At 37.9% G+C, this 13,779-nt stretch overlaps 1 protein-coding gene across 1 annotated transcript; it reads right to left on the reverse strand.

The window, feature by feature from the left end:
- Nucleotides 1–1,540: 1,540 nt before the first annotated feature.
- LOC133052051 (ubiquitin-conjugating enzyme E2 variant 1-like) lies at nucleotides 1,541–2,006 on the reverse strand (the record flags this gene model as incomplete). Its single annotated transcript, XM_061136803.1, has 2 exons — nucleotides 1,541–1,612; nucleotides 1,809–2,006. Coding segments are annotated over 2 exons (270 nt in total), but the record flags the coding sequence as incomplete, so codon positions are not given.
- Between the last annotated feature and the right edge of the window lie 11,773 nt (nucleotides 2,007–13,779).

The raw sequence follows: 13,779 nt of genomic DNA on the forward strand, positions 1-13,779 counted from the left end.
TTTGGAGAAATGTCTGTTTAGTTCTTTGGCCCATTTTTTGATTGGGTCATTTATTTTTCTGGGATTGAGCTGCAGGAGTTGCTTGTATATTTTTGAGATTAATCCTTTGTCTGTTTCTTCATTTGCTATTATTTTCTCCCAATCTGAGGGCTGTCTTTTCACCTTACTTATAGTTTCCTTTGTAGTGCAAAAGCTTTTAAGTTTCATTAGGTCCCATTTGTTTAGTTTTGCTTTTATTTCCAGTATTCTGGGAGGTAGGTCATAGAGGATCTTGCTGTGATTTATGTCGGAGAGTGTTTTGCCTATGTTCTCCTCTAGGAGTTTTATATTTTCTGGTCTTACATTTAGATCTTTAATCCATTTTGAGTTTATTTTTGTGTATGGTGTTAGAAAGTGTTCTAGTCTCATTCTTTTACAAGTGGTTGACCAGTTTTCCCAGCACCACTTGTTAAAGAGGTTGTCTTTTGTCCATTGTATATCCTTGCCTCCTTTGTCAAAGATAAGGTGTCCATAGGTTCGTGGATTTATCTCTGGGCTTTCTATTCTGTTCCATTGGTCTATATTTCTGTCTTTGTGCCAGTACCATACTGTCTTGATGACTGTGGCTTTGTAGTAGAGTCTGAAGTCAGGCAGGTTGATTCCTCCAGTTCCATTCTTATTTCTCAAGATTACTTTGGCTATTCAAGGTTTTTTGTATTTCCATACAAATTGTGAAATTCTTTGGTCTAGTTCTGTGAAAAATACCGTTGGTAGCTTGATAGGGATTGCATTGAATCTATAGATTGCTTTGGGTAGAATAGCCATTTTGACAATATTGATTCTTCCAATCCATGAACACGGTATGTTTCTCCATCTGTTTGTGTCCTCTTTGATTTCTTTCATCAGTGTTTTATAGTTTTCTATGTATAGGTCTTTTGTTTCTTTAGGTAGATATACTCCTAAGTATTTTATTCTTTTTGTTGCAATGGTGAATGGTATTGTTTCCTTAATTTCTCTTTCTGTTTTTTCATTGTTAGTATATAGGAATGCAAGGGATTTCTGTGTGTTAATTTTATATCCTGCAACTTTACTATATTCATTGATTAGCTCTAGTAATTTTCTGGTAGAGTCTTTAGGGTTTTCTATGTAGAGGATCATGTCATCTGCAAACAGTGAGAGTTTCACTTCTTTTTTTCCTATCTGGATTCCTTTTACTTCTTTTTCTGCTCTGATTGCTGTGGCCAAAACTTCCAATACTATGTTGAATAGTAGTGGTGAGAGTGGGCACCCTTGTCTTGTTCCTGATTTCAGGGAAAATGCTTTCAATTTTTCACCATTGAGGGTAATGCTTGCTGTAGATTTGTCATATATGGCTTTTATTATGTTGAGGTATGTTCCTTCTATTCCTGCTTTCTGGAGATAAGATAAACTTTGAATGGGAGCTTCCTTTTAGTACTTCGAGGTCTACAAGACATATCTAGAAAATTTGCTACTGTGGAAAATGAAGACTGCTTAAATCGAATGGAGGGAGTTCAGGAGGGTCTATGGTTTTTCTTTTTGGTTAATTGCTATCACACTTTCCTTCAGGTAACTGAGGGAGTTTCATATTTTCTTTAGACATCATTGAGGCTTCCTTGGTGGCTCAGATGGTAAAGAATCTGCTGGAAATGCAGGAGACCTGGGTTCGATCCCTGGGTAAGGAAGATCCCCTGGAGAAGGGAATGGCAACTCATCCCAGTATTCTTGCCTGGTGAATCCCATGGACAGAGGAGCCTAGTGGGCTATAGTCTATGGGGTTGCAAAGTTGGACAAGACTGAGTGACTAACACTTTAGACATCATTAGGTGCTGAAGCTCTTGCAGGAAAACTTTTATGCTATATGAATTCTGCCATTTTGCTAGCACTGATAGGGCTCTTGAGTCCACCACTCCATCAGAACTATTAACTCCATTCATATTAGTTTTTACTACAAATATTACAAAAGTGTGTGCTTCTTGGTATTTAGGTTCACAATCTATTTTAAGGGTATATATTAATCATCAGGGTCCGTGGTGGCATCTTGCATCGCTGTCACTCAAAGGCCAGCACCTAGATTGTGCTTTGGAATGATTCTTTTCCTAGCAGCAAGTATCTGCTTGGATCAGATCTGCCTGATCTCTTTGGTGGTCAGAGACTCATGTCTGTTTCCTGTCCACTTTGTCCTATACTTTTTATTATGGTGAATCTCTTGGCCTGAATTGCTGGCCCAGAGCTTTACCAGCCATGCTGTCACTTGGCATTTGACCACATCAAATTCTTGTTACCTGCTTAGACTTTGGCTCTTTTTTTTTTCCCCATAAGCATTGGTGTATATGCTCTCCAGGTTTTTATTTCTGTATCTACTCAGTTTCTGGCCCACTGCTCTTTATGGATAGCTATAAATTTCTCGCTTATAATTCATTGCCTCCTTCAACTTTTAACCCATTAGTTGTTTCAGACTGAATTTTACATCTTGTGAAAACACTTAGTTCCAGTCCCTCACCCTCTCTCTATGACACATCAGTTCAGTTCAGTTCAGTTCAGTCATTCAGTCGTGTTTGACTCTCTTTGCGACCCCGTGAATCGCAGCACGCCAGGTCTCCCTGTCCATCACCAACTCCCAGAGTTTACTCAAACTCATGCCCATCGAGTCGGTGATGCTATCCAGCCATCTCATCCTCTGTCACCCCCTTCTCCTCCTGCCCCCAATTCCTCCCAGCATCAGGGTCTTTTCCAACGAGTCAACTCTTTGCATGAAGTGGCCAAAGTACTGGAGTTTCAGCTTCAAAATCAGTCCTTGCAATGAACACCCAGGACTGATCTCATTTAGGATGGACTGGTTAAATCTCCTTGAAGTCCAAGGGACTCTCAAGAGTCTTCTCCAACATCACAGCTCAAAAGCATCAATTTTTCGGCACTCAGCTTTCTTCACAGTCCAACTCTCACATCCATACATGACCAATGGAAAAACCATAGCCTTGACGAGATGGATGTTTGTTGGCAAAGTAATGTCTCTGCTTTTTAATATGCTATCTAGGTTGGTCATAACTTTCCTTCCAAGGAGTAAGCATCTTCTAATTTCGTGGTTGCAGTCACCATCCACAGTGATTTTGTAGCCCCCAAAAATGAAGTCTGACACTGTTTCCACTGTCTCTCCATCTATTTCCCATGAGGTGATGGGACCAGATGCCATGATCATAGTTACCCAGTATTGACAAAAAGCTGTCAGGTGAGTTAGGAGTGGGCATGGGGTTAAGTGAATGATGGTTGTGGCCTGTCCCATAGAATCAACACAATAGCATCTACCAAAGAAATTTGGGTCTTCTGAAGCCAGTCTGAGGCATTTAGACCAGAGTAACAAGGCTGCAGGCTCCAATAATCTCCTTTTGGCAGGCTGAAAATATCATACTTAAATTTGAATCACATGTATCAACATGCATTCAAACCTAATCTTCCAATTAGGTTAAACATATAAGTACACTACCATGTATAAAATAGATGTGAGATGGTGGTGAGGAGGGAGATCCAAGACGGAGGGGTATATGTATACTTATTCACTGATTCACTTCGTTGTACAGCAGAAACCAACACAACATTGTAAAACAATTATACTCCAATTAAAAAAAAATATGCATTCAACTAGAAAAACAGAGAGATGGAACAGTGGAAATAGGCTTATGGATTTGTACTTAGAATGAGTCAGTAATTCTTTTAAAATATAGGATTGTATACTATGGTGAAGTCACTTTACATTCATGCTTGTGTGTGTGTTCAAGACATAATTTAAGAGCAAAAGGGGACTTTAGGGATCATATAGCCCAATGTTCTAATTTTACAGATGAAGAAACCAAAGCCTGGAGAGGTTAAGTGGCTTGTCCAAGGTCACATAGTTGGCTAGTAGTACAGCTAGGACTAGAAAGAACCCAGGTCATCTTACATGCATTCCTTTTTAGGCACTATTCTGTCTCTCCACAGTTGCATTGTTTTCAAATTATGAGTGACTCAGCTCACTTCAAAGGGCATAGAACTAATTTCCTTCTGATTGAAATGAGGCAGTCACAGGGTTTCACACAAGAAAATTGAAAAATGATGTATGTGACTTATTTCTTTGTTCCTCTCTGTTTATGTCTCTTGATCGATAGGCAAAGGAAGCTAGGAGAAATAGTTGGAAGCAAGACAAGGCAATCCAAATGCTTCCAAGGAGCAGAGGGCTCATACATTAGGGAAAGCAAACTAGTATCTGCTCATTGTTTGAGTGAAAACAGGCAATCATATGTATCTGTCTCATTAGAGAGGTAGACCAAGGTTGTAACTATCAGAATCTCTGCTTCTAAATTGCTCAGAGCCTAGAAGATAATGGATGCTGACTCTAAAGGGAGTAAAACACTCCTTATTAAGTGAACCAACCTTGGTACTAAGAAAGAAGGACACCTTGGAAGACATCCAAGTCTAGTAGGAGGATTGGCTGTTCTTTTAACAAAGGGAAAATAGTAACTCCTGGTTTAATGGAAATGTTACCCCAGTGTATTGTGAAATTGTTCATCTGAGATCTTTTACTTGGGATCACATGCAATCTGTCTGCCTATTACTAAGTTGGACCTGCCTACCTCATTTTTTTTCATTTTGTTGTTATTATTATTGCTATCTATTCATTCATTCTTTCTTTCAGTATTTATGTGTTTACTACATTCTAAACACTATTCCAGATGCTAGAGATACAATGTGAAACCAAGTCCAATATCTTCGTTTGGAGAGGCTGCAGTCTAGTGTGGAGAGAAAGATAAGTAAAAACAATAAATGGAGTCTGAAAAAGAATGTGATATAAATATCCTCAAGGTACTATAAAATAGCAATTATCTATCTGAGATGGACAAGAAAGGGCTTTCTGGAAAGGTTAGGCTTACGTTACTCTTGAAAGAAAAGTAGGAGCTGGGCAGTCAGTTGAAAGAAGAAATCTGAGAGGACAGAATTTACAAATACAAAAAAGCTGAGATAGCCTAACACATTCCATGTTCCCACAAGGTATTTAGTCTCTCTGGCCTGCACAGTTTGAGCGGTAGGGTAGTGAAAGGAAAATCTGGAGAAGTAAGCAGGGGTAAGGGCTTCGTCTGCTGAAGATGAAAGTCAGTGAAGTCTACTTAAATATTACACCTGCAAAATATTCTTAAACTCAACACATTGTAGTGGGCAGTGTGCTGTAGTGAAAAGATTATGGTCTTTGGACTCAGATCCTCCTGCAATCATTTCTAAACTGTGGACCTTGGGCAAATGACTTAATTGCTTTAAGTATGCTGCTTTGCTTTTAAAATGGGGATGGTTATTTCTGCTTCATGTTTGTAGAGAAGAGTTAATAGTCTATGTGAAATCACTGAGCATAGAAGTAGCAGATAATCAATGGATGTTCATCTTTTATTCTCGCTCCTTTTCTTCCTTACCTTCTTCCATTTGCAGTCTGACTAATCGTGCTCTCCTTCTTTCTATCTGGAGATTTGCTGGGTTTACAGAAATGGTGGGTGTCTTGTGTGGCTTCACATCCTTGTTTATTAAGTGGATGACATTTAGAAAACAATTTTGGGAAAGTTTTGTCCGCATAGCAGTAAATGTACCAGACTGCTACAATGTCCACAATTGATTGGATCTGCTTGCTGTTGCTGGGTGACATATTTAAATAATCCTGTCATAGACATGAAACATGAAGCAGTTTTGCAATTTGTAATCAGAACTTTACCTAACAAAACTATTGCAGCTGTGGTAGGATTGAATTCATTCTTGCATTCCCTCTCTCCCCAAACCTATCAAACTGTCAACAGCCTGCCTTTTGGGAAAAACTAGACATTGTTTTGCCATATGTTTTTCCCCTGTGTTACCATACTCAGTTCTTCTACTTGTGCTATAAAGATATCCTAAATTTAAAAGAAGAGGTCATTTCCAATATACTTTGTTTAGGTAAAAAAAAAAAATCTCAAAAAGATAAGGAGCTTAATAGGCTTGAAGAGAATGAGTTTCCATAATGTTCTGAACTAGAGTTATTATTAGATTCTCACTGCTCCTGAACAAATTGGGTGTGGCGTCCACATAGATGACTTTGGGGCCATCATTCTTCACAATCACCTAACTTGCTTGGTTCCTAGAGTAAGAAGAAAGTAGAACAGTTATCTAGTTTCCAACCTTCTGTCTTACACTTGAGTCCCTTCTGTAGCATTGCTGCCAGTTAACTATGGAACCTCTGCTTTAGTAGATTCAGTGATGTGATGGATACCCTCTATTGCTTAAGGTGATACCTTCCATCTTTGGACTGCTTCTATTACTTATGAGGTGATTCCTGATATTAAACTAAATATCATTTTATAACCTTTGGTCCCAGATTTATGACTTATAGTCATATGGAATAAGTCATATCACTTTTTTCACCTCTAGACCTCTCAAATGTTTGGAACTGACTAACATTAGACAAAGTCTCTCACCCACTAGAATCTTCTTTACTCTCAGCTAAATATTTCCATTCAATTAGTGGTTGCCTATAAGAACTGATTTCATGTTTCTTTACCATGCATTTGAACATACTAGTCCATATATTCCTAAAGGGTAGCACCTAGAATGTTATGTATACTCACAATATGTTGCAACCCATGCAGAAGAGTCTCTGCTATCACCTATATTGTTCTATTAATGGAACATAAGATCAGATTAGCTGCTTTTGCTGTCCACATCAATGCTATCCCATGTCAATCTTGCAGTTGATTAAAACTCTAAATTTCCTATTTTATGCCATCCATCACAACTAGTCCTTCTTGTTCTTTTAAGATTTTTGTTTGTGCTTTCTAATGTACCTTATATATGTACTGTCTTTTGCTGTCTCCAAACATGACAGATCATCCTTCTTTCTTCATCTAAATAATTGATAAAATTGTTGAACATTTAAGAACCAGATCTGCAGAAATAAACAAACCTACCAATATCATGATTCCAGATTTCTCTGCTCCTGAATAGTGAAGAAATACATTTCTGTTGTTTTAAGCTAAAGAAAAAGAAAGGAAAAGAGAAAGAAAGAAAGAACAATGAAAGAAAAAACAGGAAGTTTTCCATTAGAACTATTCTAGTATAGCATTTCTTAACCTGGGATCCATGAATCAATAGGAACTTGCCAAATTTTATGCAAAATGTATGCATATATGTGGGCTTCCCTGGTGGCTCAGCTGGTAAAGAACCCACTTGCCAATGCAGGAGGCGCAAGAGACCATGAGTTTGATCCCTGGGTCGGGAAGATCCCCTGGAGAAGGAAATGGCAACACACTCCAGTATTCTTGCCTGGAAAATCCCATGGACAAAGGGGCATGGCAGGCTGGGGTTGCAAAGAATCGGACATGACTGAGCATACATACACACACACATGCATATATGTATTTTTTTCTATAACAAATATCTATAGCTTTCATCATATTCTTAAAGCTGTTTAAGGTCCAAAGAAATTAGGAACTTGTGTTCTAGAATGGCATGAAAATACTCTGACAAAAGTCACTCAGTGTTTTTAAAAAATAATATGAAAAAAAAAAAAAGAATATGAAGAGTTTCCAGCCAATGCTTATCCATATTCAATGCATGGGTGTAGTAAAAAAGCTTGTTAAATGCCTTTGTATATGTATACTCTGCATACCACACATCTCTGATTTTCAAGGTTATTGGCCATGTCAGAGAATAAAATGAAATTAGTATAAGTTAATAATCACTTACATTTTTAGTTGTTCATGAACAATTATTGTAATAATCTGCTTTAGAATCTTTCCCATGACTCAAGTAGTCAATTATTCATTCAACAAGTAGTTGCTTAGTTCCTGCTCTGTGTTAGAAACTGTTTTAAGCACTGGGGCTAAAACAGAGAGCAAGACCGACAAGATCTTGGCTCCCATGGAGATTAGTGAGGGGTCAGGCAACAAGCAAACACACAAGTAAGAGCATTTCAGGTAATGGTGAATACTCTGAGGAGAATAAAATCAGGAAATGGAATAGAAAGTGACTAGAGTAGGGCTTGGAGAAGGAAATGGCAACCCACTCCAGTGTTCTTGCCTGGAGAATCCCAGGGACGGGGGAGCCTGGTGGGCTGCCATCTATGGGGTCGCACAGAGTCGGACACGACAGAAGCAACTTAGCAGCAGCAGCAGAGTAGGACAGGACAGTAATACTAGATAAGTATTACTAGATAAGTTAGGGAAGGCATCTATTTGAGGATGGTATTTTAGCTGAGATCTGGTTGACAAGGATTTAGTTTGCAAGGATTTAGTTTAGTTGACAAGGATTTGTGTAAGGGGAGAATCCTCTAGGCAAAGATAACAACAGGGAACTTCCCTGGTGGTCCAGTGATTAAGACTTCTCCTTCTGATGCAGAGGGTGTGGGTTTGATCCTTGGTCAGGGAGCTAAGATCAGACATACATTGTGGACATAAACCAAAACATAAAAAACAGAAGCAATATTGTAAAAAATACAGTAAAACATCAAAAATCTTAAAAAAAAAAAAGAATAACAGCAATGCAAAGGCCCTGGGGCAAGAACAATCTTGGTGTGTTCAAGGACAGAAGATCAAAGTAGTTGAAATATAGTGAACAATGGAGCAATAATGAGTATTGGAGTTTAAGAGGGAGACCACATGGTAAGAGCAATGGTAGAGTGTAGACTGTGTTCTAAGTACAGGGAGCATTGTATGAAGCAGCAGTGTTTCATGGTCTGATTTACGTTACTCAAAGAGTCTAGCTGCTGTATACAGAGAATGAATTTTAAGACAAGAATGAAGGCAATTTGCCTATATTTAATTCTGGAATCTATCTTCTCATCTTAAAAAAAAATAGGAAAAATCAAAAGGAATGCATCTCCAGCACTCATCCATGATTTCATCTCTTCTCTATGATTCCTCAAAGACAGTGAATATAGCTTGACCAATTTTATACATTCTTGGATTTAATTCATACATCCCAGGAGATTGAAAGCCATTTAGAAACACTAGAAGACTGAGTTTTTGCCTGTGTGTGTGTGCATTTTATAATCTTTTCAGCCATCTTAGTCGTAAGTTATTTCTTAGCAGTGGTTGTTCTTTACACTTTTCAACCTGAAAATAATTCTCTTTGACACAGAGGACAGAAACAAAACAGGACTTAAAGGAGTCTACTTTCCTCATGTTATCCATCACCCTGGACAGCTCTCTGGTTTATTTAGGTATTCACTTCTATTTCTTTCTGCTACATCAGTATAATTTACAATTGTATAGTTTGAATTGTCTTTTTGAGAGTTTCCTTGAACCATATCTTGAATTCCAATATTCCCTTCTAGCTCAGCCATTTACTACCTTAGATAAAGCATTTAACCTCTCTATCTCCAATTACTCAACTATAAAATGGAGACAATAATATCTATCTCATAGAGTGTGGTGAGGATTTAATGAATTAAACATATAAAATGCTTTGAACAATGCCTGTCACATACAAAGTGTTCAGTAAATGTCAGCTATGCTTATCATTATTACTCTTAAATTATATTTTGGGCATGAGCTTCAGATTCTATACCTCCTTCATACTACTTTAGTATGGCAGCCTTGTCATGTCTATTTCCAGATTCAATGTTAGAGTTTCTTGACTACTTTTTTTTCTGTTTACTTCTTCTGTATCAATTCCTGTGGCAACTCTTGGAGGGAAGTTGTGCAGACCTGAGTTCTACGTTTATTTTATTTAAAAAAATCTTTGACTGTGCTGGGTCTTCGTTACAGCACTCAGGCTTAGTTGCCTCACTGCATGTGGGACCTTAATTCCTGGACCAGGGATCAAACCCATGTCCCCTGCATTGAAAGGTGAATTCTTAACTACTGGACCACCAGGGAAGTCCCCTAAGTTTACATCTTGACTCTGAAATTTACTAGCCCTGTTGCTAGCTCTGATCTCAGTGTCCTTTTTAGTAAAACAGGAATAATTATTTTCCACTTAATGTCTTTCATTTTTGGGTAGATTGACTGGGAAAGTATATGTAAAGCTAGCAAAGAGCATGATATATGGCTCAATAATTTCAAACCTTCTTCCTTTATCAGTGTTTTCATGTTGCCCCAACTTTGTTGGGAGAGAATTCTTCTTGGAGTAGGATGCTCAAAACAGGATTGTTCCTTTGACCAGGCCTTCTGGTCAGCAGAGCTGCCCCTCCCATTACTAACTTTATATTCATTCTTCGGCAGTTCTTGGCAGTTTGCTGCCTTTGAATGGCCAGTGGTTATGCTGAATTTCCTGATATTTGGCATTTTCCCATTGTATTAATGGTGCTATCTTGAATGAGATTCAATTTATAATTTATGTCATAATCAATTTCATTTTCAGGGAACAAATACATGTTCAATGCAAATGCTATTCAATAGTAATTCATCTAATAGTGTTACTTTGATCCATTTTCCTGTTACTTTTGTTTGCTCTACACCAGCCATGGTTTCCCCATTGGTAAAATGAGAGTGATGACTATACCTAACTCATAAGGTGTTGGTGAAATTAAATGAGAAATTCAGGTACAGTACTTAGCACAGTGTCTGACTCATGGTAAGCACTCACTAAATGGTAGCTATGTAGACATCGATATATAGGAATGCATAATTATGGACATTTAAATCATGGATATGGCATGCTTATGCATGCTCAGTGGATCAGTCGTGTCCAATTCTTTGTAACTCCATGGATTGTAGCCCACCAGTCTCCTCTGTCTATGGGATTTTCAGGCAAGAATACTGGAGTGGGTATCCATGCCCTCCTCCAGGGGATCTTCCCGACCCAGGGATCAAATCTGTGTCTTTCACATCTAACTTGCATTGGCAGGCAGGTTCTTTATCACTTTACCACCTGGGAAGCCCATATGGATATGGACCTGACTTCAATTCTCAGTGATGCTAAATATTGGTTATACTAGGGATCCCCATTCCTTTTGATTGTCATTGAAAATTTATTGCTCTTAATCTCTCCCCTGTTATATAACTGTCTTCCTTGTTATATAACTGTCTACATAACTGCATGTATTCCAGTAGAGAGATAGTTATTTGTCTCTGCCCTTGGGTGGGGTAAGTCTCCTTACCCCAATGAAACAGGAAAATTTATTATCTCCCTTTTACAGATGAGGAAAACTGGAGCTCAAAGAGGCATATCATTTGATCATTTAATATACCTGCTGAATCATAATTTCCCCTAATCAGCAAAGCTGAGCCTTTGTCTCGAGGCACCTCAATTCCAACCAGTCCTGAGACTCCGCTCTAATCCAAACTGTGTTATCCTGAGGCTTTGATACTCTGCCTGGCAGTGGCCAGTCTCTGGTGGTCTCTTCCTACAAAGCATTGAATCCTATTCCTTAGACCCACCATTTGCTGGCTCAAGAGGTCTGTTTTGAATAAACCACTCATCCTAGACTGTGGTGTTTCTACCTTCCCTGTTTCAAGTATCATCTGGTTGGAAGCCTACTTCTAGGATTCACAAGGAAATTTATTCTCCTGGATAATGAGGCCAGTTGGAACAAGTATGAGGTATCCACACCCTATCCTGTTGCTTATTCCTCCTCTTGTGCCTGTGCTGATAGAATTCCATCAGGCTTTATGCCTGAACCCACAATGAACAAGAAAAAGATAATTTCAGTCTGTGTGGATGAATCTTCTCTGGAGAAGGCCCTTCTTGAGTCTTTTTTTTTAAAAGTATATATATATTTTATTGAAGTATAGTTGGCTTACAATGTTTCAGGTGCACAGCAAGGTGATTCAGTTACACAAATACATATATATTATTTTTGAAATTATTTTCCATCCTAGGTTGTTACAAGGTGTTGGCTCTGGTTCTCCATGCTATATGGTAAACCTTTGTTGCTTGTTGCATATCTATTTTTTAAATTAGAAATCCAACATTCTATTCACACTAAGTCAAACAAGTGGAATCAAAATGTCATAATTTTTTTAATTAGGCAAAAATTAATAGGTTTTCTAAAATATGTATATTATACTTATTTTTATATATGTATACAAAAGCTTTTCTACTACACTTGATAAAAGCTTGAGGAAGAAGATTAAAAAAAAGAGATAGAGAAATTGGAGAACATAAACTAAATAAAATGGGAGCACTGAATATGAAATAGAAAAAGTGAAATAAACTAGATAAAAGTAAAAGATCATCATATAGTCCAGTTGTTTTTAAACATGACTGCTCATTAGAAACATATCTGGAGCTCTGGAGGAAAAAAGCAATACCTGAGCATTTATATTTTTCTTTTTTTTTCCATTTATTTTTATTAGTTGGAGGCTAATTACAATATTGTAGTGGTTTTTGCCATACATTGACATGAATCAGCCATGGATTTACATGTATTCCCTATCCCTATCCCCTCTCCCACCTCCCTCTCCACCCGATCCCTCTGGGTCTTCCCAGTGCACCAGGCCCGAGCACTTGTCTCATGCATCCAACCTGGGCTGGTGATCTGTTTCACCCTTGCTAATATATATACATGTTTCAATGCTGTTCTCTCTAAACATCCCACCCTCACCTTCTCCCACAGAGTCCAAAAGTCTGTTCTGTACATCTATGTCTCTTTTTCTGTTTTGCATGTAGGGTTATCATTACCATCTTTCTAAATTCCGTATATGTGCGTTAGTATACTGTATTGGTCTTTATCTTTCTGGCTTACTTCACTCTGTATAATGGGCTCCAGTTTCATCCATCTCATTAGGACTGATTCAAATGAATTCTTTTTAATGGCTGAGTAATATTCCATGGTGTATATGTACCACAGCTTCCTTATCCATTCGTCTGCTGATGGGCATCTAGGTTGCTTCCACGTCCTGGCTATTATAAACAGTGCTGCGATGAACATTGGGGTGCACGTGTCTCTTTCAGATCTGGTTTCCTCGGTGTGTATGTCCAGGAGTGGGATTGCTGGGTCATATGGCAGTTCTATTTCCAGTTTTTTAAGAAATCTCCACACTGTTCTCCATAGTGGCTGTACTAGTTTGCATTCCCACCAACAGTGTAAGAGGGTTCCCTTTTCTCCACACCTTCTCCAGCATTTACTTCACTGTACATTTCTCTACTTATTAACTCTGTTCAACAATCTGGGAAAGCATCATACACCACTCTTTATTTGCCAATGTGAAAAAATGACTTTGTCCAAATTAATAATAATTTTCAATGTCAGGACCCTAATCCTGTACGTGATGCATGTTTCTTTCAAAATTCTTCAATAAATAAATTGATATGTTAAAACTAGAGCCACTTTCCTTTTACACTTGCATCTATCTGGGGTAGGGATGAGGGATTTAAAAATGAAAGCAAATCCTATGGCTGGTGTAATGATTACTTGTATGTCTCTTTATTTTTATGAAGATCTCCTTATAAGGACAGCTTTTACCATTCTCTGCTGTAATTATGGTCTTTGTGATGAAAAGTAACTTACCTAATGTGAAAGATACTATCAGATGTTGACATTCCAGGAAAAGTTCACTTTAGGTATTAATGCTCCAAAATAGAAGAGAGTGCCATTTTTGAGGGAAAAATATAAGAGAGAAGATGAATACTGAAGAGTGAAACCAGCTTTCGGTCTTTGGATATGATGGAATTGAAGTACTTTTTAACTCTAAGGATTTTTGAGATGTCTTTTGCTATAGCAACTAATATCATAGAGTTTATATTGCTGATGGGAAAAGAGATTAAACTTTTATGTTCTGATCTATTAAATTGATCTAAATTCTGTAGTGATATATATCAAGGGATCAGTACAGTGGGTTCTAAGCTTCTTGA

The sequence above is a fragment of the Dama dama genome, chromosome X, assembly GCF_033118175.1.
Source record: "Dama dama isolate Ldn47 chromosome X, ASM3311817v1, whole genome shotgun sequence".
Lineage (NCBI taxonomy): Eukaryota > Metazoa > Chordata > Mammalia > Artiodactyla > Cervidae > Dama > Dama dama.